The sequence below is a fragment of the Brassica oleracea genome, chromosome C5, assembly GCF_000695525.1.
Source record: "Brassica oleracea var. oleracea cultivar TO1000 chromosome C5, BOL, whole genome shotgun sequence".
NCBI classification, from domain to species: Eukaryota; Viridiplantae; Streptophyta; class Magnoliopsida; order Brassicales; family Brassicaceae; genus Brassica; species Brassica oleracea.
Genome location: NC_027752.1, coordinates 43098359 through 43124512, shown reverse-complemented (window position 1 = coordinate 43124512; position 26154 = coordinate 43098359). Strand labels below are relative to the sequence as shown.

Here is a 26154-nt window from a genome sequence, read left to right as displayed (position 1 = left end):
TCATTAATTGTCATATATATATTAGTCATTTATGGTAATTCCGTAGGTTTGATTTAAGGAAAGAAAATAACATATCATATCATTATATCATATAGTTTGACCAACTTATGTATCTAACAACATATAAAAATCGAATGTGGACCTACTTATTTTTCAATTGAATGTAATTGACTACCTAATTGAGTGCCACCTATGCATTGGGACCTATTTTAATTAATACAAAATTGAAGTTACACCTTTTCAAATGTTTCTCAATTAATATATAGGGGATATTATATATATTGTATACATTTTGCATTTATGGAGTATAAGATATTTTTGTTTCTGAGTTTAATTGTAAAATTATTGTGTTGAATTATCAAAATTAGATAAACGAAGAACAAAAGAAATTCGACAAATTTGTGGATCTGTACTAATGTTATTGTTTAATTTAACAGATTTAGACTAATTTAGATTGATCTAAACCCGATTTAAAACAGTTCAACAGATTTAAATCATATAAATCGGATTTTAAGAAAATTGTTTCGGATCGAGTTACCGCCTAAAAATCGATTTTGAGAACCATGGTCTTAACTTTCTTCTTGTTTTTCTTGCAGGGGCATAAAGAATGGGTTACTGAGGTTAACTTTCTTGGTGTGGTTGAGCATACAAACTTGGTGAAGTTGCTTGGCTATTGTGCAGAAGATGATGAGCGTGGGATCCAACGGCTTTTGGTTTATGAATACATGCCAAACCGAAGCGTTGAGTTCCACTTATCTCCTCGGTCACTCACCATCCTTACTTGGGATCTCAGGTTGAGAATAGCTCAAGATGCAGCTCGTGGTTTAACATACCTTCACGAACAAATGGAGTTTCAGGTAATCAACCGTCTCATGACTTGAATTGATCTCATTGTTTCTCTCTTTTAGTGACTGTTATAATGTGTGTTACAGATAATATTCAGAGATTTTAAGTCATCGAACATTCTTTTGGATGAGAACTGGAAAGCAAAGCTCTCTGACTTTGGTTTGGCTCGTTTAGGTCCATCTGAAGGACTAACTCATGTTTCTACTGATGTAAGCTCTCTGCATTCATCTTTTGGTTGCAAGATTTGTACTAGACTAGGAGGGCATTCGGGTCTTGGGACCGAATCTATTCAGGTCGGTTATTCTCGGGTTAGAATCTATACCAGTCGATTCTTTTAGGTTCCGGTTCTTTAGGTTAGAGGATTTTTGACCCATCTACGTACTTGTAAATTTTCGGTTTTGGGTTTGATATTTCGAGTTGTTCTGGTTCGGAATATTAGGTCCGGTAAAATGTCCATGCCTAATTTGTACAAACATCTATGTTTTTAATTGGTTTTCTTCGGTTTGGTTAGGTTGTAGGTACAATGGGTTATGCAGCTCCTGAGTATATTCAAACAGGTCGTCTCACATACAAAAGCGATGTGTGGGGTTATGGAGTGTTCGTCTACGAGCTCATCACAGGGAGGAAACCAGTTGATAGGAACAAACCTAAGGGAGAGCAGAAGCTTCTAGAATGGGTGAGACCTTATCTATCCGACACAAGGAAGTTCAACCTCATATTAGACCCGAGGCTAGAAGGGAAGTACCCTCTCAAATCAGTTCAGAAGCTAGCGGTTGTGGCCAACAGGTGTTTAGTTAGAAACCCAAAGGCACGTCCCAAGATGAGTGAAGTGTTGGAGATGGTGAACAAGATTGTGGAAGCGCCTTCATGTAGCGGTACTAGCCCGCAGCTAGTTCCGTTGAAGAGTTTGGAGACTTCTAGAGACGCTGGAGGGAAAAAGAAGAGGGGTTTAGAGAACGGTGGTGGTGAAGGAGGTTGGTTTGGTAAGTTATGGAACCCAAAGACAATAAGAGCTTGTTGATTGTTTACTTTACAAAAAAAAAAAAGAGACTGAAGAGCTTCAAGATTTGGATGAGAGCAATGTCAAAATCAAAGCTCATATACATACATGAAGATTGTGATATATGCTTAATGTTATTAGTTTGATGTTTGTTATTTATGATTGTAACCACAACTGAATTACCAAAATATGTATATAAGCTTATCATGAGTTTTGTTCCAAAGCTAAGCTCTCAGCACAAGAATATTTGAACTGAAAGTTTATGTGTTAAAAGTACCTATTAATTACCGCAAGTAAATCTTTCCACAAAACCTAAAGAAAACAATTATGGTTTTGATTTTGGGTTTAAATTGTGGACTGCTGAAATTTTGGAAAAGAATATTATAGCCGATAGGTAGGAAGATTGTTAGTTTGGTTAGGTATATATTCCTTTTGATAATTATTATTGATATGTAGAAAAATATAAAACTCGAACATGTTTTACAGATTCAAATGTGAAACGAAATTTTTTGAAATGAAGAAATATTTTTGTTTCATCTTTTATATTAATGCAAGAAAATGTTCAAAAAAATATATATTTTTGTTTCAATTCTCTTATTTCTAAAATTATTTTTGATAATTTTGGAGTTATTTATCCACAAAACAGAAGTAGGGTATAAGTTCGAGAGAAAAGGAAATAATAGGGGTCGGTTATGATACTTCTAGAAAAGAGGGAATTAAAGAGAATTGGAGTTATTTATTCACAGAATAGAATTAGAGTGTAAGTTCGGGGAAAAAAGGAAATATTAAGGGTCGGTTATGATATTTCTAGAAAATTAGAAAAAAGGAAAATAAAGGAAAATAAAGTCTAAGGTCTCTCTCTTTGCCAACAAGAAACGTAGAGTCGATATAACTTACTGCGAAGATCTCTCTTCTCTTTCAGATCCCTTTCTCACAAAATCCATCTCTCAAATAACCTCTCAACTCTCTGAGGAAACTCTTTCATCGCTAATCTCGCTTCCATTATGTCGAACCCAGCTGAATCTTCAGACTCGTAAGTTACCCAGATCTCCGATTTTTGCTTTTCCGATTCCGATCTATTGAACTCTGGGTTTTCGATTTCGCGATTAGGGTTTTGGTTGATCTAGTGTATATAGCTAAAAGCTCGATCCTTTTGTTGTGTTATCAGGAAACCGAAGAAGGATTTCAGTACTGCTATTCTTGAGAGGAAGAAGTCTCCGAACAGACTCGTCGTCGATGAGGCCATCAACGATGATAACTCCGTTGTGTCTCTCCACCCTGCTACCATGGAGAAGCTCCAGCTCTTCCGTGGTGATACCATTCTCATCAAGGTTGGATCTTTTTTCCTTTGCTCGTTTTGTATACTTATGAAACCATGATTGATCTTAGGTATTATGATTATGAAGAGATTTGCTTTTTGAGTATAGAGTTATAGTATTGTACTGATTCTGTGTTGATGATTTTTTTTTTTTGGGTTCTCTGTGGATTTTAATTTGGTTTTTGGTTTTGTGTTTTCAGGGTAAGAAAAGGAAGGACACCATCTGCATCGCTCTTGCTGATGAATCGTGTGAGGAGCCAAAGATCAGGATGAACAAAGTGGTCAGGTCTAACTTGAGGGTTAGACTTGGTGATGTTATCTCTGTTCACCAATGCCCTGATGTCAAGTACGGAAAGCGTGTGCACATCTTGCCTGTTGATGACACTGTTGAAGGAGTCACTGGAAACCTCTTTGATGCTTACCTCAAACGTAAGTTGCCTTTTTTTTGTTTTGTTTTGTTTGAGATATATTGTTTATTGATTGGTTTTGTGAATATAATTTGATTTTGTTTCAACAGCTTATTTCTTGGAGGCATACCGTCCGGTGAGGAAGGGCGATCTCTTCCTAGTGAGAGGAGGAATGAGGAGTGTGGAGTTTAAAGTCATTGAGACGGATCCTGCTGAGTACTGCGTGGTTGCTCCGGACACTGAGATTTTCTGTGAGGGTGAGCCAGTCAAGAGAGAGGATGAAGAAAGGCTTGATGAAGTGGGTTATGATGATGTTGGTGGAGTCAGGAAGCAGATGGCTCAGATCAGGGAGCTTGTTGAGCTTCCCTTGAGGCACCCTCAGCTGTTCAAGTCAATTGGTGTTAAGCCACCGAAGGGAATTTTGCTTTATGGACCACCTGGGTCTGGAAAGACTTTGATCGCTCGTGCTGTTGCTAACGAAACAGGTGCCTTCTTCTTCTGTATCAATGGGCCTGAGATCATGTCCAAGCTGGCTGGTGAGAGTGAGAGCAACCTCAGGAAAGCGTTTGAGGAGGCTGAGAAGAATGCTCCTTCGATCATATTCATTGATGAGATCGACTCTATTGCACCGAAAAGGGAGAAGACGAATGGAGAGGTTGAGAGGAGGATTGTGTCTCAGCTCCTTACGCTTATGGATGGGCTGAAATCTCGTGCTCATGTTATTGTCATGGGAGCAACCAATCGCCCCAACAGTATCGACCCGGCTTTGAGAAGGTTTGGAAGATTTGATAGGGAGATTGATATTGGTGTTCCTGATGAGATTGGACGTCTTGAAGTTCTCAGGATCCATACAAAGAACATGAAGCTTGCTGAAGATGTAAATTTCTGATTCTACCTCTGCCTGTGTTTGTTGTGTCTTAATGAAGCCTAACTCTTGTTGTGTTTTGTTTTTTTTATTTCAGGTTGATCTAGAAAGGATCTCAAAGGACACACACGGTTATGTCGGTGCTGATCTTGCAGCTCTGTGCACTGAAGCTGCCCTGCAATGCATCAGGGAGAAGATGGATGTAATTGATTTGGAAGATGACTCCATAGATGCTGAAATCCTCAATTCCATGGCAGTGACCAATGAACACTTCCACATTGCTCTCGGCAACAGCAACCCATCTGCACTTCGTGAAACTGTGAGTATTACCGCACCTAGAACGAGATCACATCCTGTATTTTCACATAAATCTGATCCCAAACTTTCTTTGTTTTGCAGGTTGTGGAGGTTCCCAATGTTTCTTGGGATGACATTGGAGGTCTTGAGAATGTCAAGAGAGAGCTCCAGGAGGTAAAATGCTCTTTCCAGTCTTACTTGGATCTGTCCGTTAATTATAAGCTAAGCTTAACCTCTGTGATTGTTTAAATGCAGACTGTTCAATACCCAGTCGAGCACCCAGAGAAGTTTGAGAAGTTCGGTATGTCTCCATCAAAGGGAGTCCTTTTCTACGGTCCTCCTGGATGTGGTAAAACCCTTTTGGCCAAAGCTATAGCCAACGAGTGCCAAGCAAACTTCATCAGTGTCAAAGGCCCTGAGCTTCTCACCATGTGGTTTGGAGAGAGTGAAGCAAATGTCCGTGAAATCTTTGACAAGGCCCGTCAGTCTGCTCCATGTGTTCTCTTCTTTGACGAGCTCGACTCCATTGCGACTCAGAGAGGAGGTGGAAGCGGAGGTGATGGTGGCGGTGCAGCGGATAGAGTCCTGAACCAGCTTTTGACTGAGATGGATGGAATGAACGCCAAGAAGACTGTCTTCATCATCGGAGCAACCAACAGACCCGATATTATTGATTCTGCTCTTCTCCGTCCAGGAAGGCTCGACCAGCTCATTTACATTCCACTGCCAGACGAGGATTCCCGTCTCAATATCTTCAAGGCCTGCTTGAGGAAGTCACCCATCGCTAAAGATGTAGACATCAACGCTCTCGCTAAGTACACACAGGGATTCAGTGGTGCTGATATCACTGAGATTTGCCAGAGGGCTTGCAAGTACGCCATCAGAGAAAACATCGAGAAGGTCAGTATCATGCTTGTTAATCTCTTACTGAGATTACTAAGAGTTTCCAATGTTTAAATTTTGCTCTTTGGTCCTTTTGTTTCAGGACATTGAAAAGGAAAAGAGGAGGAGCGAGAACCCAGAAGCCATGGAGGAAGATATGGATGATGTATCAGAGATAAAAGCTGCGCACTTTGAGGAGTCGATGAAGTATGCACGCAGGAGTGTGAGTGATGCAGACATCAGGAAGTACCAAGCCTTTGCTCAGACGCTGCAGCAGTCTAGAGGGTTTGGTTCCGAGTTCAGGTTCGAGACTAATGCTGGTTCAGGTGCTACCACTGGAGTCGCTGATCCTTTTGCCACGTCTGCAGCTGCTGCTGCGGACGATGATGATCTCTACAATTAAGTTATCAAGTTTATCATACTTTGTTATTTAAGGTTTCAGTCGGATTCTCTCTATTACTTCTGGATACCTTGTGTTTCTTTTAAGTTATCAGAATTAAGTTCTCAATTGACTTGTTAACTTGAGGTCTTTGCTAATGTGAAGATTACAAAAGCAGTGGCGGTTTGATCCAGAAGTTAGCAAGTAGTTTACTTTCGTTGCTATCAATGCACTTCACAACAAGCCTCAAGTAAAAAAGATTTGTTAATCAACAAAGCTCAAGCCACATAGTTTAAAGTAGTAGTCATGCTGAAAGATCAAAGATGAACATAAACTTATTAAAGTAACACCGTCTTGTTAAAACTTAAAACACTCGATCTTTAGCCTTCAGCGCCTAGTCCACGTGCTTTAGGACGTCTCACAGCGACCAACGGATTGACTATGCCTTGTGACTCTCTTCCCAAACCAGAGCCATCCACAAAACCCATTCTCGCCATCATCCTCGAACCAAAACCTGTTGTGTGCTGCTCAAAGGCTCCCAATCTTTTGTCTCTAATCCTTGCTGAGCCAGAGCCACCACCAATGACATGGGAGACGCGTTTGACTTGTTTCCCAGAGGAAGAAGATCTGTTCCTTTTAGCGTTGTTATTGCTTGATGGACTAGCCTCTTCGGTATCAATGGAGAAATCCAGACCTAAACCAAGTGATTTCGGACGTTGAACAGCTTCTATTGGCTGTGCTATCCCCTTACCCTCCTTTCCTAGACCGCCTCCTTCTATGAATCCCATTTTTGCCATCATTTTAGATCCAAAGCCTCTGGTGTGTACCTCAAACGCTCCAATATCTGCTCCACTAGAGGCTTCCGGAGTAGCTTCACCCACTTGTTTAGCATCTTTGACATCAAAAGACGTCTTTGCCACAGCGATCTCAGAATCAATAATACCACTTGACACAAACGAAACAGGTTGCTCAGCATATGAACTCTTCTTCCCGCTGCTTTTGTTTCTCTCCCGTTCTTCTCTAGTAGGCCGCTTTTTGGCTGAGTCTTTCGCTTTCTTCCTCTCTAAACCTCCAGATTTAACCTTCACCCCTCCTCCGCTGACAGCAAAATCCTCCTCCTCCTCTCCTGCTCCTATTAGCTTCTCAATTCGAACCTTATCGCTAGCAGAAGGCATACATGTCTGATACGTTCTAGTAACCGTCACAAAGCTTTTCTTTCCAGAACCAGTGCAGCTACTTGATAAGCGGTACACATCTGCTAACCGTCTTACCTGAGAGCAATCTCGGTTATGCATACGCTGGAAACAGTGCATGTCCACGTTTTCAAGAACGAAACGCCCTAACTGAATGTTTATATCAGCAAGATCAACACCGCGCTGCAACATTCTCTCGCGACGCTTCAGAGCAATATACTCTTTGCGATGTTTCTTCTTCTCACCAGGAAAGTTACGAGAATGCTTGCTCTTTTGTGCCCCTGAAGGCCAAGACTGTGGAAGAAACTTAGTCTTCTTATTCTTCTTCCCCGAAAGACTTCTTGGATCTTTCACAAACATAAGATCATCCATTGTAGCCTTACCATGCCCTGATGAACCACTTCTTGTAAACTTCTTCTTGCCATACTCCATTGACGCCTTTTGTAGAGCAAAACCAGTCAGCTTCTTCCCTGTCTTCATCTCAGCAGAAGAATCACTTCCAGAAGTGTCAGACAAATCCAGTTGATCTAGTGACTTTTCTGCCAGCCAATGAGCATCCAACATATTCTCACTGCCACCAATACCTTCCAAGTAATCCTTCGCAACGGCGTCATCAATCTCGGTATCACTTCCAAACATATACTCCGAGCTTTCACTCTCATCAGATGACTCCTCACTCTCTACAGACCCAATGCTTCCTTCCTCTTCTTCTCCACCACTCTCTTCATCATCAGATATATCTTCAGTGTAAAGCTTCATCCCTCCAATAGAAATGAACCCTGAGTTCCTCTTCGACGGTTTCACTTTCACAACATCAGGCATCGCCTCATCTCCACCCTCTTCACAAGTCTCTTCATCTCCCAATGCCTTAGAAACAGAAAGGCTACCACTTGGCCCAGCATCAGATTCAAAGCCCAATCCTTTATGAGAGTCGTCATCATCACCACCCAAAACAAAACTCGGCTCGTATCCATACTCATAATTTACCTTAACCACTTCCTTCGAAGGCGTCTGATCATCAAGATACGCAACGATCGGGTTCCCATCTGTCTTCCCCAGAAGTAACTGATTCGATCCAACTCCAACCGTTTGATCGCGTGAAGGATACTGATAGGCGTAGGTTTGACCACTGCATCTCCTCAGACCAGAAGCAGAAGCTTTTGCACGATCTGAGCTTCCGGGCTTCTTCGATCCCTTTCCGGAAGAGCTTCTTCCACGAGACGGCGTCGAAAAGGAATGATCTTTCGGGAAATCGGCGAGAGCGCCTCCTTCTACGAACAGAGTGTTGTTGGTACGTCGCCGACGACCGCCGGAGGAAGAACCCGCCGCGCGGTGTCCGGGAGATCTGGATTTGCTTCTCCCGGAACCACCGCCGCTTGATCTTCTCTTGCCACCGCCTCGCATAATTTAATTAACCGAACTCCGGATAGAAGGGGAAACCCTAATTTGGGGAAGACGATGAAGAAATAAGAAAAAAAAATGAGATCTTCTTATTAGCCTGTGTCTCTGGTTCTCCCCGAAACTGCTGGGCCACGTTAACTAAAACGATGGGTTTCGTGTCGTTTCACTCCTGGAGAGGAATCAAATGTTGGATATACTCCCTTGGGGAACAGGGCCCAGTTGTACTATCATCAACACAATGGCCGGAGGAGCACTAACCCTCTCCCTGAGACGGTAATGTTCTCAAAAACGACGTCATTTTAAACTTTCTTCACTTTGCTTTGGTCGCTTTCTAAACATTAATCATATTCTATCCTGAGAGAGGATATTGCAGTGTCTGTTTCCAAACACGAGGTTAGTAAAGGAAAAGTTCTTTTTTTTTTTAATTATCCAGAAACTCCGGTGAGACTTGAGAGGATAATAAACAGAGAGAGAGAGAGAGAGAGAGAGAGCGACGGAGAGATGGAGAAGTATTTTGGAAATGCGTATAGGGGAGATCCAGGAGTGCCGCACGCAGATGCTGATAGGTTTGTGAACATATGGATTGGTTCGGCTGCCTTCTCTGTTCTCACGTGGGTCAATCCTTACATGTGGCAGCTCTCCAACCAGTTCAAGTAAAGAACTCTTTTTTACGTTTTCTTTGTCTCTCTCTTGAATAGTCTAGACTCGAAAGTTTGTGTCTTTTTGGTTTTTTTGTGTGTTTGGTTTCTCTGTGAGTGCGAGTGTTTTGGTGGGTCTGAATTGGCTTCTCGTTCATGTAAGTGAGACTTAGTTTGGGCATATAGCTCTTGATTCTGTTGTTGGGTTACAGGAAAGGTTGAGACTTTAGATTCTTTTTAGCCGAAACTTAATGGAGTTGTTGTTAGTTACCACTTACCACCATAGGCATAATAGCTATGTCATTTATTTGATTGTTGAGGGTGCGTTTTTGGTCTTATGGAGGCTGTAACTTCATAGTAGTCTCTCTCGTTCGTTTCTTATTACACTTGTATAGCTAGCATGATTCCTCTCTTCTTAAGGCTTTCTATGTTCTTCTACTTTGTTCTCTCATACTCTCTAATATGCAGTTATCATGATAAGTGGATGCTCTTCGAGCAGCACCACTGGAAAAAGGCAAGGGCGAAGAATCAGCCTTACGAATTCAAGGTTTCACACTTTACCCCCAAGAACTGAATTATTATATGTTTTTCTGATATTTTCTTACAACAAGTGTTTGTTTGGTTCTTGTTTTTGTTAATCAGTGGAATAAGATACCAAAGGAAGTCAGGGACTCGTACTATTACAACTGGCCTGTCTACTTCCCCTAGTTGAAAGCCTCCGCCTTGCAATCTTCTCGTCTGCCATATGACCAGCAGAGAAACAACTAAAAAGAACTTTGCTTCTTAGTCTCTCTTCCTTTTGTACTTCTGTTGGATTTCAAGTGTCGTTTGTATTGATCACTCAACTATTCTCTGCTTAGTTCTTCTCTTCTTGTTGAAACTCTTATGGCAAGATTGAAACACTCTCTTTTAAGTTCAGAACCAGAAACTGTCTTACTGGCATATGGTTGTGCAACAACACATTATAGAATTCTCCTAACAACCGCCTTTTGAACAAGTTGAAATATTGAAGTTTCAATGTTGGGTCTACAGTTAGTTGCTTTGACATTCCTCGTAGGTTCTGGGAGAGGGTAGGCAAAGTGTTTTGATAGATATGTCGGTGTTACCTAGCTCAAGCTAGGGAGAAAATGCATCCACTGAAACTGCAACAATGGGCTCGATAACAAGCTGTTTATGACAATCAGTAAAAGAAAATTGAACTACAACCAGCATAAAGTAATAATTTGTAAATTTGATCATAACATGTTTCAGTAATAAGAGAAACAGTAAGAATAGTTAAATTCTTGTAAGAAAAGAATCTCAAATCAACTAATGATTCCTTTACAAATAACGAAATCAAAGACTATCCCTTCCTACTTTCTTGTAGAATCTTCTGTACTTCTTCCGGCTGGCAGGGAATGGTGAGAGGTCCTCTTGGTTGAAACCCAAACTCCTCTCTCGCCTGTTCAAGCAGTCTTCTGAACTCAGGTTTGTACAACTCTTGAAGCTCCAAAACAAACCTCATTGCTCTCTCTCCTTTAACGGCAATCACTGCCACATGCCCTTCTTTAACATCACTGGGAACCGTTGTTGCACCATTACCCTCTTCCTCAAACTCACCACAATCTTCAACCCTCTTGGAGAGTCCAGTGAATAAGCAGCAAGGTTGTATCTTTCTAATGAAAAGCTTCAACTTCTTGCACATTTCTCAAAAACTTGTGAAGAGAAAGCAAACAGTAGGAAGTAAGGCTCAGGTGGGTTTTTTTCTGCTTCTTCTTCTTCTTCTTTGGTGGATTTGTTGCATTTTTTTGGATTAGAGAGTCTATACTTTATACATTCATAGCATGGTTAGGACTTAAGGAGGTTACCAAGAAGTTTCTTCATTAACATTTAATGCAGTTCCTTATTTGTGTTCTCTTTCTTTGCTCTCCTGAGAATAGTGGGGCCTCACAAGAACACGGTTTAGCAGCCCAAATAGAAGCCTCTCTTTCTCTGTAACTTCCTTTTTAAATCTCTCTTTTAATTAATTAAAGATATATAGTTAATCTCTGCTTCAATCTTTTTCTCTTTTTTTTGTCTTTGTAAAGACTCAAGTATTCTTTTATTCATCAAAGAATAGACAGAATGTGTAGTAGAACAAGTAAAGTTACCAATACAAAAGCTATTTAGTTTTAAATGTATACAATTTTTTTTACCACTGAAATTCAGATATCTTGAAGTACAAGCTAGGTTTGTATTACAGTAGTCAAAGATATAATACGTGTAGTTGTAATATCTTATCATATAAAAGACATACCGTACATATAAAAGAAGTGAAGATATTTGTCATTATCAAGAGGATCGAGTAGAAGTCATATGTTTTTGTCAACCACCTCGTGCTCTGGTCTGTACTGTACGGTATCATTAAATGCTTGTTCAAACTTTCTAAGCACCGTCCCGTGTCCCGTACCTTACGACTTATATAATCCTGTAACAGGGTTCGATCCTCCTTACGGGCCCCATCAGACTCATTTGTATTATCACAAACATATAAAGATTGAATACTATGTGGCACCAACATGGATTTAAACTTGTACAAGTGAGAGATTGGTTACGTTAAGTAGTCGTCAGTAACATCCATGATATAACCTTACAATTTATTAGGCGATTGGGTAATACAACTTGATTCTTTAGACATTTGATTACACAAACACATTTTTAAATCTAGGGACTAGACTAAGGCATTGCTTTCGTAAAGAAAATGTTGCACATATTCTTAATGCGCGTGTATAACAATGTGTCACTCGCCCAGTCCAAAGACATTACTATTAGGGGTAGGCACTTCGGATTCTCAGTTCGGTTCGAATTGGTTAGTTCGGTTTTAGTATTTTTCCAACTAAAATAAACCATAGTTAGCTTGGTTTGGTTCGGTTCGGTTTGTGTTCGGTTTGGTTTATATTTGGTTCGGTTTGTTTTATTGGATCAGTTTAATTAGGTTCTTTTTAGTTTATTTTTTTGTAAAAAAATTATGTTTGAAAACGTAACTTATATAAATATAAACTATGTGAACTAAATTAAATATAAAACTGAAACTAAAACCTTTAAAAAGTCACAAAAAGTATATAAAAATTAAAACAAATGAAAGTTAACTAAAAAAACAACATCATTAGTAACGTCTCTTATATCATTATTAAAAAGTCTACAATGAATCATCTTCCATGTGACGCTATGGAGAAGAACTTTTGTTTTTAATAAAATTTGCTTTAGATTTTAAGTGTAGATTTAACATCCACGTTTACATATATAAGAATACAAAAATACAGAGTTTTCTATTTTTTTAAATCAAATATTTTGATGATTACATATTAGGTTAGAAGAAAATATGTTAATGAATGAAAAATGGAAAATACGTGGTTTGGTATTAGAATTTTAGTATATTGGTATTACTAATATTTTTAATTTAAATAATTACAAAAACACATCGGTTTCTGGGTTCGGTTTTAACTGAACCGAACCATTCGAGTTGGAAAAATCTTCAACCGAATGGTTTGAAATAGACTTTGGTTTGGTTTGAATCGGTTTCGATTCGGTTGGTTCGGTTCGGTTTTTTTCTCACCCCTAATTATTATAGTAGGAGAGTTCTACGAATTTATAATATTTTTTTGGTAAAATTAAAAAAAAACTTAATTAATATTTTAAGAATAGTTTTTAGTTTATCAGTATAAAAACCTAAATTAATCATTTGTAAGGTGTTTTTATATGGTTTGAAAATTTAAAATTTATATTGCTCAGATTTATTTAGTTTTTGTTATAAATTTAATTTATTTATTAACTGAATTTACTTAAAATACATTAAAGCAATTAAAGCAATTTATTAATTACCTCAATGAATCTATTAACATAACACACACCGAACGAACATATTTAACGAAAATTTTACACAAATAAAATTTATAATTTGAAGGTTTGACTAGTTTTTTTTTGCTCTGGTTCAAAATACAATTCAAAATTTCAGTTAAATATGAAAAAATTATAAATATCAACAAAAATATTTTTCAAATTCTAATTTGATGTGAAAATTTTACATACTTTTAGTTATATTATTAGTTAAAAAAATTATTAATGATACTATATTTAGAAAAATTAGAAACATGAACAATACATATCAATTCAATCATGAAATATAAGTTTAAAAAAGAAATACATTCTTACAATTTTACCATATCTGGATAAATTTTCAATATAAACATTAAAAAAAAACCCAATAACTAAACAAAAAACATTTTTGTTTAATAATTTTAATAGAATATTTAAACCATATTTTTTATGCTTTTAAATTATGGTAATGGCTATTTATATATTTAATATCTTATATTTGAATTTTATAACAGAATTTAGTGTCATAATTATGGTAACCTATGTCATAATTAAATATGATCTATGTCATATTTTAAAATAGGATATGTCATCATTTTTTTTCTTAGAATGATTGTGGTAGAAGAAATTTAAACAATCACTTGGCAAATAATGGTGATGATTGGCAAGTGTTTTAGAAGTGTTGTAGAAGATTTTCACAACCAAATTTTTTTCTAAATCACAAAAAAATTTCCAATCATGTTTTATAAAGATCTTTTAACTTTAAAAAATTGTCTTTTTGCTTTTTTTTTTTTTGCTATAGAAAGCACAATACTTACAGCACTTATATTTTGACTCTAGAACTTTTTTGTTGTTGACATGGGATATCCGGCGGCCGAGACCCAACAGACTAATCCCCGGATGCCTGACCACTGGCGTCTGTCAGACACAGTTGCTTGCAAGGAGAGTTAGATATCTATGTCGCATGGCCACACGATCAGGGCCGGCCCTGGGCCAAGCCCAATGAAACATTCGCCTTGGGCCCCCAAAATTTTTAAAATTTTTTATATGTAAACAGACCTTTAATTTGTAAAAAAAAAATTTTAGGCCCCCAAATTTTTGAAGTCTTTACTAAATGGTTTTGGACCTCCAAACTTTCAGGGCCGGCCCTGCACACGACTCTAGAAAATTTACAAGTGAATAACTAAATTTACAACCAAAGTGCACAGCAAAAATATTTATAACTACAGAAAAGAAATATACATCACTTATTTTATAACAAAAAAAATATAAAGCTACGATTCTTACCAATTAAGTCCAATAGTAGGATAAGGATCTACATTATTCATACGTAGGGAAAACTTTCCGAATACACTTTATGGAACAAAATATCATTCTACTTCTTCTAATATTAATTTGGTAGGCTATTCTGTAAGAGCAATGCTTTCGACACCACGTGCATTTTCTTCGAGTAAGACCGTCGATGGGAATTATCGAAAACCATTTGCTGTTGAATTTGATACTTTGGCTACAGTTCATAAATGGATCTACCCCCAGTAGACATTTAATGTGAACTGTGATGCTGCACAACGAATTGCACGTATAGAACCCAACATGTGGATATGTTTCCTTCTAGGATATGTCACACCAATTGTATCCTCCTGTATCTTTTTTATAGGATAAGGTGAGATAATGTTCATCATATTTGTACTTCACCTTATATGGTAAAGTGGCACAACGGAAACAAAAAACAAAAGAACATTCGGTACAGTTCAAATGTTTATTTTGTTTTCCGCACATGGATCCCTTTCTGGATATACCTTCTTCAGATGTTTAGAATAAGGAATGTGGATGCAACTCATGAGTGAAAGGCTCTGTAACCAAAGTGCATCTTACATCTAAACTGAAAGAACAAAGTCGTTCATGGCATGTGTATGCAAAACCACAACAATGGTTTCTACAAGCTACACATGCAAATTCCCGTTTCTGATCCACTTGTAGATCGAGTGGATGGGCATGCAGTGGATGCCATTTTTTACGAGGAAGTTGTGCACATGTTTCATGGAGGATAAAATCACATCTCATGCAATTATAAATGTTACCTTCATAGATAGGAAGGATGCACGCTTGACATCTTTTTCCGTCCTCTACTTTATCACTCTCGTTCTTGTCAAGTCTCATGTTATGATGTGGATGGCTGAAATGTTCTATGACTCCATCATCTATCTCTTTGAACGCCTTAATGTTTTCTTCCTCAGTATCTGGTTCTCCTTCGAGTTCTTCTCCGTCCCATAATTAAATCAGTTCGTGTTGCACATTTAGAATGAACAACATAATCGCAATCCTTCACACAAGAGTATCGTCCATAATTTTTGTCAACTCTTTGGCGACAAACTCCACAAGACCAATTCTTATTAGGATGATGAAGTAGAATGAAAGAGAGACGGTGATCATGACGGGATATTCTGATTGTGATTGGTAAGTAGATACACCTGTTGTGGACTACGAAATCGCATTGATATAACAGACATAAATGAAGCATTTATCATCACTCAATGCACAAACATCACAAGTTAGGGAGTTTATTCTAGGGAAGTAGGTGAGGGTATGGTCATGCCTTTTTGGGTAGTTTATAGAGAGGATGTTCAAACTTATCGCACAAACAGGATGTAAATAAAAGTCACATATAGAACAAGAGTAATATAAACCTTCATGAGTGTTTTCTCCACAGCAATTACACTTGTTGTAGTGGCTGCTCCCTACCTAAAGTGTACTCTTGGGGGATGGAAAATGAAGTTGGAGAGGGTGTTTGGGATGATAAGGCACTTTTCTCTCCGGTGGACATTCAACACATTTTTTGTGGTAGGCTCTCATACATTCTTGGCACCAAAAATCAGTGAGATGATTTATTTTACGATTGCAAACGTCACACGAATCGGTAATGTATTCAAAAAATTCTTCGTATAATTCAGAACCGTAGGTGGAAAGAGGGTGAGAATGTAGCCTAGGGCATAAGAAAGTTATAGGAGGAGAAGAGTGGTTGAGGGAGTCCATGTCTTGTACAAAAGGTGTTGTTGCCATATGGCTTGTACAAAAGATGTTGAGGTTGTACGTAAGAAATTTGAAGAGTGGTTTAATTTGAGTTTTGCAGAATCCCACGATATATATAGGTGGCTAAAAGAAATTCAGATACATAGATTTACGCATACAAAGGGTAGAGATTAGAATAACATATCAGTTCAGGCAAAGTATTTTGGTATATATAGGCCATGTTCATTTGTACATCTGAAAAGATGCATCCAGATGGTCCATCTGGGTGTCTTATCTAGATGATCCATCTCGGTGTTGTTCGTTTTTTCATTTCGTCTATGCATCCAGATGAATGCAACTATGTTCGTTTACTTTTTATTTTTTAACTTCATCTGCATCCAGGTGGACTTGTTAATAAAATGACTAAAATATTTTTTTTACGTTTCGGCGGAAAAATAGCATTTTTTACGGATTTGGCGAAAATATTTTTTCGGGTTTTGAGGAAAAATGTGTTTTTGACGAAAAAGTGCATTTTTGTGGTTTGGGCGAAAAATATGTTTTTGCGGGTTTGGCAGAAAATACTATTTGTAGTTTTGGCGGAAAAAGTGTACTTTTTGCGGTTTTGGCGGAAAATATGTGTTTTGACGAAAAATGCGTTTTTGCGGGTTAGACGGAAAAATGCGTTTTTGCGGGTTAGACGGAAAAATGCGTTTTCGCGGTTTTGACGGGAAAATGCATTTTCCGGTTTTGGCGGGAAAATGCGCTTTTGCGATTTTGGCGGGAAAATGCGTTTTTGCGATTTTGGCGGGAAAATACATTTTTCCGGTTTTGGCGGGAAAATGCGTTTTTCCGGTTTTGGCGGGAAAATGGGTTTTTCCGATTTTGGCGGGAAAATGCGTTATTCCGGTTTTGGCGGGAAAATGCGTTTTTACGGTTTTGGCGGGAAAACGCGTTTTGCGGTTTTTGGCGAGAAAATACGTTTTTACGGTTTTGGCGGAAAAGTGTGTTATTACGTTTTTGGCCGAAAATGTGTTTTTATGGAAATCGTTTTTACGTTTTTTGCGGAAAATGAATTTTTGCGGTTTTGACGGAAAATTTTGTTTTTCAGTTTTGACGAGAAAATGCATTTTTCGGTTATGTCGGAAAAATATATATGAAAAAATAGAATTTTTGGTTTGAAAATAATATTTTGATTTTTTTAAAATTATTTGTCATTTATCATTTTGGACTGAACTAGATGCATTTACATCGAAATGCACCATCAAGACTCACCTTCACTTGAATGATAATTTGAGATGAATTTTTAAAAATTCAACTGGGTGATCCATCTGGATGTAGCATTATAATGTATAAAACGAACATCAATTTGCATTTTCACAGACGAACAGCACCATACTTGTTTAAATGCCACACTCAAGGTGCTAACTATATTAATATACCTCTTTTGTAAAAAATTCTTATGTGACTCTTGTCCCCAATTCTTTCTTGTTATTCCAAAGGAATCTAATAAACTAAACTAAGTATTTACTTTATTGAATAAACTAATTAAATTTGGTACGGTTTAAATTTTGTATTCTAGTCGCAAGAGGCCAAGAGCCATGGTTCCATGCCGGATCAATCGGTGTCGACCAGCGGCAGCATTGAGTCATCTTCTTATGTTCTCCTCATCATCTTGCTGCTGTTAAAGACAGTTCAAAGAACCTCTCAGTGCATATGTACAAAAGAATGCAAAAACGTTTCATTTCCGTATTTTTATGAAATATATAAGGTAACCTGTGTGAGGATTCTGCTAATCAAACAAATCAATGAGAAACCAATAGCAACTTCATCACAAAGAAGACAAGTTATACGCACCTTTCAGGCTAAATTGAGGTAGCCGTTCCTCCTCTACCACTCTTTTCTCGTCCAGCAACTAACCGTGGTCTCTTCTTCTTACCACTGTTAATTAGCTAGCGTGGTCAGGTCAGCTTTAAGCACAAAGACAATAATGCCACAAACAGAGAGACACAACAAGAAGGGAGTAACTTGAGACAACGTGGATTAGTTAAGCACATTAAATCAAATGGCTAGATTCAAGAAAAAAATATCAAATTGCCGTGAGCAAAGATGGAACACGCGACCTTCAGATCCAACACTCGCTTGACAATTATATAATGGATTGACCTTCTGATCTAAAGCTCGCTTGACAATTATATATTGATGGTTGTTTAGATATTATACTAACTCCATTTCTCTGTATATAGTAAGATTTTATATCTGTATTGGTCAATTGACAGAAACTAATTCAATATTTGTTGGTAAGTATCGAATAGTTTTGCCAGTATAACAATTGAAAAAGGCTTAAACACCATTGACAAACAAAAATTTGAAACAACTGTGGAATAATATAACTGGGAGGAACTCAAAATCTAGACATAGTTTGAACTCTTTTTTTTTTATACGGAAACAAAACTGATAAATTTCTTAACAAGAGATGAATGGTTTTTAGTTATAGTGTTCTGATAATCCATCTCTCCGTTATCGTCACAATGAATATCCTTGCCTGCTTTTATATAACATAAAGTTTCCACAAAATTTCCATAGAAAAAAATAAGTTGGACAGAAGATCACAAACACATTCTTAGTACCAAAGCCCGTTCCATACTTGAAGGTGGAAGAATCAGATTCAAGTGAAAATTTTACTTTTTTCTCAAAAACAAAATTGACTTGAAGGTGATACGCACAGAAGACATTAGCAAACAATATCTCAATTTTCATTGCCTCAATATGCTAAATTAATTCCAAAACATAATTAGCTAAATATGCAAAATATCCAGCTTTAAGGTGATATGTATAACACGATAACTAACCTGAAAGTGAGAGCTATTGAGGCAGCGAGCAATCTGTTGAAACAATGGAACCATGCAACGCTGGAACTCAACAGGCTGCGTTGCCTCAAGAACTTCTTCAAGTTCCTGAAGGAAGAGATTCTCCTTGGTGCAATTCGTCACAGGCAAATACTTCAACAACCCCCTGATGACTGTATCCGCTAGCTTATAATCCTTTTCCACAAACTGAACGATGCAATAAGACAACTGCTGATGATATATCTCTATCGGTTTAGGCTTATGCAACGGTATCAACACCCTGATGAGAAACAGCTTGTGCTCCTCCTTCATAGGCAAACCCGTTTACAATACTTTCCTAATTTCTTGTAAAATCTTCTGTACTTCTTCTGGCTGACAGAGAATGGTGAGAGGTCCTCTAGGTTGAAACCCAAACTCCTCTCCCGCATGTTCAAGCAGTTTCCTGAACTCAGGTTTGTACAATTCTTGAAGCTCAAAAACAAACCTCACAACTCTCTCTCCTTTTACAGCAATCACTGCCACATGCCCTTCTTTAACATCACTGGGAACCGTTGTTGCACCATTACCCTCTTCCTCAAACTCACCACAATCTTCAACCCTCTTGGATAATCTGTGAATAAGCAGCAAGTTTGTAGCTTTCTAATGAAAAGGTTCAACTTCTTCTTGCATTGTAGCTTTCTAATGGTGGAGTTGTTGCATTGTTTTGGATTAGAGAATCTAGATTTTATATAGGCATATCATGGTTAGGACTAAACATTTAATGCAGTTAGAGCACGTCCAACGCATGATTTAAGGGGGTCCTTAGCCGTAATCTCTTCCATTTGCCGATTAAAAAACTATTAAAATAACCCCTAAAGCTAAGGATTAATCCTAAGTTAAGGATTAGTCCGCCCGGGTACGTAATGCGCTGGCAGGGTGGTGTTTCGTGTGGGAAGAGAAAGAAAGACGCGTCGTCTTTCACTTTGTCGAGGCAAGAAAAAACCCCGAGACGCGACGAAGAGGCGATAGAGCGGCGATAGAGAGGCGAGTCACGACCGGCCTTTTGGAAGATAATCCGACCTCTCCTTCTTTTTGATTTCGTTCAATTTCATCGGTTCAAAGGGTTCGATTGTGGCGTTAAACGATTTAGGGTTTGAAATTATTTTGGGGATTTCAATCGAATTAGGGTTTTCGTCGGGGGGTTCTATTTTCTTCTTCTGTTGGTGATGGTTTGATGTTGTCGAGGCGATTAGAGGTTGGGGATTGAGAAAACCCTAATTGTTCAAATCGAATTAGGGTTTTCTTTAAAAGTTTGGTTCTTTCTTATTTTCGCCTGGATTTATTATGAACTAGGGGTTTGTCGTGGGTTAAGAATCGACTAATAATGGTTTTCCTTTTCAAATTATTTCGTTGCAGGTACTGATATGGAGGAAGAACTCCGAGATATGAAAGCACACAAAGCGTACATCAGCCAGGTTGATTTCGTTGCAAATGCGCAACAGGGCATTCCCCAACTGTGCCCCTGTGGATCAATCATGAAGAGGACCGTAGATGAAGTTGATACATATGACTACCTCCCCGGGAAAAGGTTCTTCATTTGCAAAGACTTCAAGGTTAGTATTGATTCTCTATCTATGTTGATTATGTTACTAAGATATTTGTTTGCTGTCTGATTAGTTTCCCTTTATTTGTTTGGCAGAATGACGGTCTTCATTTCAGGCAACCATGGGTCATGGCTGTGGAAGAAGAGGTCGAGAGGCTCAAACAACGCGTTCACGATCATGACAAGCTTCTGAGAGAGTGTGAAGCACTTAAGGTATGTAAAGCACTTAAGGTATGTTTATGCTTTCAGTAAAGATACTTGTTTGTTGTAGATTTGTAACTCATTGTTTATTTCTTTACTTTGAAATGCAGTCACAGGTTAGAAGGCTGGGAGAGCGGGTGGCTGATCTTGAGCGACTCCACTGAGGTTAGTAACCATTCTTCTTTCCCTAACAAAACTATAGTCGCTTAGTTAGAACTTATTAGTTTGATAGAAACGGATAGGAGTGTCGGTTAATGGTTTAGTTTGTAAAGCATGCTTTTGGAGTATTGCAAGCTCGATTTGCAATAGTCAAAAACCCGGCTATTTTGTGGGACAAGAGACAAATCGGGATGGTTATGCGAACATGTATCATACTGCACAATATGATCGTAGAAAATGAACGCAATGGATATACTCAGTGTGATATATCAGAGTTTGAAGAAGGCGAATCGAGTAGAACTTCAGAGGTGGATATGTCATATGCTCGCAAGCCTTCAAATCTCCGTGCTATGCTTGAAATTCGTAGCCAAGTTCATGACCAATATATACATGAACAACTTAAATTTGATTTGATTCAAAATCTTTGGAACAAATTTGGTAATGATGAAAATGTTTAATTGTTGTATGTTTTTTTTTTGTGTTTCAATAAAAATAACATTTTCAAATTTTCTTGTTTAATTTTTTTTTTTAAGGATTCTAAAACGGATAACACCATTGGACCAATATTTCTGATTAGAGTCCTTAACTATTCAAAAAAAAAAAATTAAATTAATGCTAAGTACTCCAATGGTGGGTAAACACCATTGGAGGTGCTCTTACGTTCCTTATTTGTGTTCTCTTTTTTTGCTCTCCTGAGAATAGTGGGGCCTCATAAGAACACGGTTTAGCAGCCCAAATAGAAGCTCTATTTCTCTGCAACTTCCTCTTAAATCTATCTTTTAATTAATTAAAGATATTTAAGATATATAGTTAGTCTCTGCTTCAATTTTTTTTTGTCTTTGTAAAGTTATACAAATGTGTAGCCTGGGCAAAATAACCGGAACCGAAGAACCGAACCGGAACCGAACCGAAATACCCGAAACCGGAACCGGACTAATACCCTCAAATACCCGAACGGTTCCTATATTTTAATATCCGAAATAACTGAACCGAACCGAAACCAAACCGAGAACCGAACGGTTACCCGAATATATAAAAATATTAATTATATATACATATAACATCACTAAATATATATATTTAATTTAAAATTCTATTAAAAGTATCTGAAAATAGTTGAGGATAACTAAATTATTATAAAGTATCCAAACTACCCGAAAGTATCCGAAACTAACCGAATAGTTTTATCCGAAATATCCAAAGTAATCCGAAATATCCATTTTTTTTATCTAAATCATCATAATTATTTGATATTTTACCCTAAATAACCGATATTTTATCCAAATTATCCGAACTACCCGAACTATCCGAACCCGAACCGGATCCAAATGAGAACCGAACTTTTTCCGGATATTTTCCGGTTCCTACATTTACTATCCGAACCGAACCGAACCCGAAACTATCCGAACCAAACCGAACCGAAAATAGGTTAAGTACTAAATGGATCCTCTAGTCCCTACCCGAACTACCCGAAACCCGAAATACCCGAACCGAACCGAACCGATATCCAAAATGCCCAGGCCTACAAATGTGTAGTAGAACAAGTAAAGTTACCAATACAAAAGCTATTTAGGTTTGCATGTATACAATATTTTTTTCACTGAAACTCAGACATCTTGAAGTGCATGCTGGGTCTGTATTATAGTAGTCAAAGATAATACGTGTAGTTGTATATCTTATCATTTAAAAGACATACCGTACAATCGTACATATAAAAGAAGAGAAGATATCTGTCATTATCTAGAAAATCGAGTAGAGAGTCATATGTTTTTGTCAACCACCTCGCGCTCTGGTCTGTACTGTACGGTATCATTAAATGCTTGTTCAAACTTTCTAAAGCACCGTCTCGTGTCCCTTACCTTAGGGCATCCGCATTGCTAGGACCAAAAAATTGGTCCTTAGATTAATTTATTGTTTTTGTTATGTTAAGAGATTTAGCTAAGGACAATTAGAAAAAGAAAGATTATTGGTAGGACCAAAATATTGGTTGGAGAGCTTCGTTGGAGAGATTTAGGGCGAGGGATTGAGGGCGACAGATTGGGATCGACAGAGAGATGGGAGAGATGGGAGAGATGGGACAGATCGCCGGAAGGTTCGACGGAGTCCGCGGTCGAGAGCTCGGTGGAGGGAAACCGTCGAGAGAGATGGGAGACGATGCGAATGATTTCGTCGAAAGAGATGGAAGACTTTCCCAACACCGAACACTCCTTCCCCTCTCTCTGTGACACGTGCAGCTAAGGACACGAACTTAAAACTTCTTAATTAACATACGTGAGCTAACATTTTCTGTATTATTGATTTAAATTGATTTAAATTAATTACCTATTATGCTAAGGACGCGCTAACAACCGCGCGATACAGATGCCCTTAAGGATGGGTTACGTTCACTTTTCGTCTACAGTAACATACATTTGTTTTTGTCAATAACATACATCATACATAGCCTTAGGAATTATGATTTAGGCGATTGGATGATACAACTTTATTCTTTAGACATTTCATCACACAGACACATTTTACAATACAGGGACTAGAACCAACAACTAAGACATCGCTTTGGTCAAGCAAATGTTAAACATTCTCGGGCAGCTCTAGGAGTAAATATTCTTGGGAAGCTTTAGGACAGAATATATACACTCCATGGAACAAAGTAATAGTCTACTTCCTTTTAAATCATCAGCTTCATAGGCTATTCTGTAACGGCAATGCTTTCGACACCCCATGCAAATTTCTCGAGTAAGACCATCGTTGGGAATTATCCGAACCCATATGTAGCCTTTGATTACGAAACCTTGACCATGGTTCATAAATGGATCTACCCCCAATATACATTCAATGTGAACTGTGATGCTACACAACGAATCACACTTATAAAACCCAACATGTGGATATGTTTCCTTCTCGCATATGTCACACCAATTGTATCCTCCTGTATCTTCATTGTAGGATAAAGTGAGATAATGTTCGTCATGTTTGTACTTCACCTTATATGGTAAAGTGGCACAACGGAAACAAAAAACAAAATTAAAACATTCGATACAGCTCAAATGTTCCTTTAGTTTTCCACACATTGAACATCTGAGTTTGATGCCTTCGTTAGATGTTAAGAATAACGGAGTGTGGGTGTGAGTCATGAGTGAAAGGCTCGGAAACCAAAGCGCATCGTACATCTAATTGAAAAGAACAAGCGCCTTCGTAGCACGTGTATGCAAAACCACAACAATGGTTTTCACAAGCTACGCACTCGAATCTACGTTGATGAGCCACTTGTAGAGTAAGTGGATGGGCATGCAGCGGATGCCATTTTTTACGAGGAAGATGCGCACATGTTTCATGGAGGATAAAATCACACCGCATGCAACTATAAATGCTACATTCATAGATAAGAAGGATGCACGCTTGACACCGTTTTCCGTCTTCCACTCTACCATTCTCCTTCTTCTCAAGTCTCATGTGATGATATGGATGACTGTCATGTTCTATAACTCCGTTGCTTATCTCTTTAAACGCCTTAATATCTTCATACTCGACTTCTGGTTCTCCTTCAAGTTCTTTTCCGTCCCATAAATCTTCTCGTGTTGCACATTTAGAATGAACAACATAATCGCAATAATCCTTCACACAAGAGTATTGTCCATAATTTTTTTCAACCCCTTGGCGACAAACTCCACAAGACGACCAATTCTTATTAGTAATATGAGTAATGAAAGAAAGACGGTGGTAATGACGGGATATTCTAATTGTGGTTGGTAAGTAGATACACGTATAATGGACGAGGAAATCACATTGGTAACAAACGTAGATGAAATGTTTATCATTACCCAATGCACAAACATCACAAGTTAAGGAGTTTACTCGAGGGAAGTATGTGAGTGTATGGTCGTGCCTTTTTGGGTAGTTTATAGAAAGGCTGTTCAAATTTATTGCACAAAGAGGATGTAAATTAAAATCACAAATAGAACAAGAGTAATAGAAATTTTTAGTGTTTTCTCCACAACAATTACACTTGTAATTGCTGCTCCACAGATGAAGTGTATTGGGAGATGGAAAAAGAAGTTGGAGAGGTTGTTTGGGATGATAAGGGACTTTGATCTCAGGTTGAGGTTCAAGACATTCTTTGTGGTAGATTTGGCTACATTCGTTGCCCAAAAAACAGTGGTAGAATGTTTTGCTTTTTGATTGCAAGCGCCACACGGCTGTAACTGGTTATTCCTAATAGGAATACATGGAATAAAAGGAATAATTATATGTGGAATGGAGAAAATTGGAATGATAAACAAAATGGAATAAAAACTGAAATTTGTTTTGGAATTGAAATTCCAATCATCCCACACATTCACGATCATTTTTGATATGGAACAAATGGAAAAGATTTTACAAAGGATTTGTTTTTAAGTTTTATTCCATTTTTGGAATATGTGGAATTGATTTCAAAAGGTTTTCCATGTAACTGGTAAATATTTTTTGGAATTCTGTGGAATGATGCATTCCAAACAATTCCATTCTAAAATTTAGCATTCCAGTTGCAGCCGAAAAGAAATTTCGCAAACGTTTTTCTAATTTAGTATCGCACGGGAAAAGATGGTGAGATTCTTCTAAATACGGATAATTTCGTTTTTCGATGTAATAGGTTTTTGGGTCCATTTGGTTTTTGTATCGTAGCCTAGGGCATAAGAAAGTTGTAGGAGGAGAAGAGCGGTTGAGGGAGTTCATGGCTTGTAAAAAAGAGGTTAAGGCTGTACGTAAGAGATTTGAATCCATCCTTACATATATGTGGCTAAAAGAAATTCACACACACACACATATATATATATATATATATGTGTATGTAAACAGGAAACATCATTATTCCAATTACAAAGGATAGTGATTACAATAACATAACGGTTGACGCAAAGTATTTTCGTTTATATACTTGTTTGAATGTCTCACTCAAGGCATTATATTGATATACAGCTTTTGTAGAAAATTCTTACGTGACTCCTATCACCAACTCTTTCTTGTTATTCCTAAGGATTCTTAGAAACTAAACTAAGTAAAGACAGAGTTCTAAGTGTTAGAAAATATGCGGTCAAATTTTGCGGAAAACCAGAATTTGCGGAATTTAGGGGAGCGGGAAAACACACACAAAATTGTTAACGGAGTTCGGCCAGCTTTTGCCTACGTCTCCGGACCTGCTACAGATCTTTTATTATCAACCCGGGAAATTATTACAAGCTCTCAACTCATACCCGACCCCAAATACACTCAAGAAATTACACTTAATTTCTTATAGAGAAAGATTTTCTCACAAGAAA

At 37.9% G+C, this 26154-nt stretch overlaps 6 protein-coding genes and 1 pseudogene across 7 annotated transcripts in view; 3 read left to right on the top strand and 4 right to left on the bottom strand.

Annotated features, from left to right (window-relative positions):
- Window positions 1–2001, top strand: part of LOC106343661 (probable receptor-like protein kinase At5g47070) — a 4712-nt gene extending 2711 nt beyond the window's left edge. For both annotated transcript variants that reach the window (XM_013782933.1, XM_013782932.1), the window contains 3 exons: window positions 597–857; window positions 933–1055; window positions 1358–2001. In XM_013782933.1, the coding sequence (XP_013638387.1) occupies window positions 597–857; window positions 933–1055; window positions 1358–1867 (894 nt within the window). In that variant the 3' untranslated portion in view covers window positions 1868–2001. The remainder of the gene's footprint in view (window positions 1–596; window positions 858–932; window positions 1056–1357) is intronic.
- Window positions 2002–2698: 697 nt separating this feature from the next.
- On the top strand, window positions 2699–6135 carry LOC106294350 (cell division control protein 48 homolog A). Its single transcript, XM_013729904.1, has 8 exons — window positions 2699–2879; window positions 3015–3177; window positions 3365–3593; window positions 3682–4448; window positions 4534–4755; window positions 4836–4907; window positions 4989–5633; window positions 5719–6135. The coding sequence occupies exons 1-8, from the start codon at window positions 2851–2853 to the stop codon at window positions 6016–6018; spliced, it is 2427 nt and encodes an 808-aa protein (XP_013585358.1). The 5' UTR covers window positions 2699–2850; the 3' UTR covers window positions 6019–6135.
- A 105-nt stretch (window positions 6136–6240) lies between these two features.
- On the bottom strand, window positions 6241–8699 carry LOC106294351. Its single transcript, XM_013729905.1, has one exon. The coding sequence runs from the start codon at window positions 8589–8591 to the stop codon at window positions 6375–6377; it is 2217 nt and encodes a 738-aa protein (XP_013585359.1). The 5' UTR covers window positions 8592–8699; the 3' UTR covers window positions 6241–6374.
- Window positions 8700–8989: 290 nt separating this feature from the next.
- Window positions 8990–10168, top strand: LOC106294352. Its single transcript, XM_013729906.1, has 3 exons — window positions 8990–9241; window positions 9695–9773; window positions 9869–10168. The coding sequence occupies exons 1-3, from the start codon at window positions 9090–9092 to the stop codon at window positions 9932–9934; spliced, it is 297 nt and encodes a 98-aa protein (XP_013585360.1). The 5' UTR covers window positions 8990–9089; the 3' UTR covers window positions 9935–10168.
- A 317-nt stretch (window positions 10169–10485) lies between these two features.
- LOC106294032 (auxin-responsive protein SAUR71) lies at window positions 10486–10993 on the bottom strand. The gene has a single exon (XM_013729649.1). The coding sequence runs from the start codon at window positions 10908–10910 to the stop codon at window positions 10569–10571; it is 342 nt and encodes a 113-aa protein (XP_013585103.1). The 5' UTR covers window positions 10911–10993; the 3' UTR covers window positions 10486–10568.
- A 3678-nt stretch (window positions 10994–14671) lies between these two features.
- On the bottom strand, window positions 14672–19736 carry LOC106292381 (annotated as a pseudogene).
- A 3712-nt stretch (window positions 19737–23448) lies between these two features.
- Window positions 23449–26154, bottom strand: part of LOC106292380 — a 6720-nt gene continuing 4014 nt past the window's right edge. The window contains exons 4-5 of the mRNA XM_013727973.1: window positions 24026–25059; window positions 23449–23910 (exon numbers count right to left, since the gene is read on the bottom strand). Coding sequence (XP_013583427.1) covers window positions 23449–23910; window positions 24026–25059 — 1496 coding nt within the window. The remainder of the gene's footprint in view (window positions 23911–24025; window positions 25060–26154) is intronic.

What these genes read in the sequence shown, in the direction of transcription:
- LOC106294350 (XM_013729904.1), top strand. Translation starts at nt 2,851, where the DNA reads ATGTCGAACCCAGCTGAATCTTCAGACTC. An exon ending in CCAGCTGAATCTTCAGACTC is followed by an intron (nt 2,880 to 3,014) that starts GTAAGTTACCCA and finishes TTGTGTTATCAG; the next exon opens with GAAACCGAAGAAGGATTTCA. An exon ending in GTGATACCATTCTCATCAAG is followed by an intron (nt 3,178 to 3,364) that starts GTTGGATCTTTT and finishes TTGTGTTTTCAG; the next exon opens with GGTAAGAAAAGGAAGGACAC.
- LOC106294351 (XM_013729905.1), bottom strand. Translation starts at nt 8,591, where the DNA reads ATGCGAGGCGGTGGCAAGAGAAGATCAAGCGGCGGTGGTTCCGGGAGA.
- LOC106294352 (XM_013729906.1), top strand. Translation starts at nt 9,090, where the DNA reads ATGGAGAAGTATTTTGGAAATGCGTATAGGGGAGATCCAGGAGTGCCG. An exon ending in CAGCTCTCCAACCAGTTCAA is followed by an intron (nt 9,242 to 9,694) that starts GTAAAGAACTCT and finishes TCTAATATGCAG; the next exon opens with TTATCATGATAAGTGGATGC. An exon ending in ATCAGCCTTACGAATTCAAG is followed by an intron (nt 9,774 to 9,868) that starts GTTTCACACTTT and finishes TTTGTTAATCAG; the next exon opens with TGGAATAAGATACCAAAGGA.
- LOC106294032 (XM_013729649.1), bottom strand. Translation starts at nt 10,910, where the DNA reads ATGTGCAAGAAGTTGAAGCTTTTCATTAGAAAGATACAACCTTGCTGC.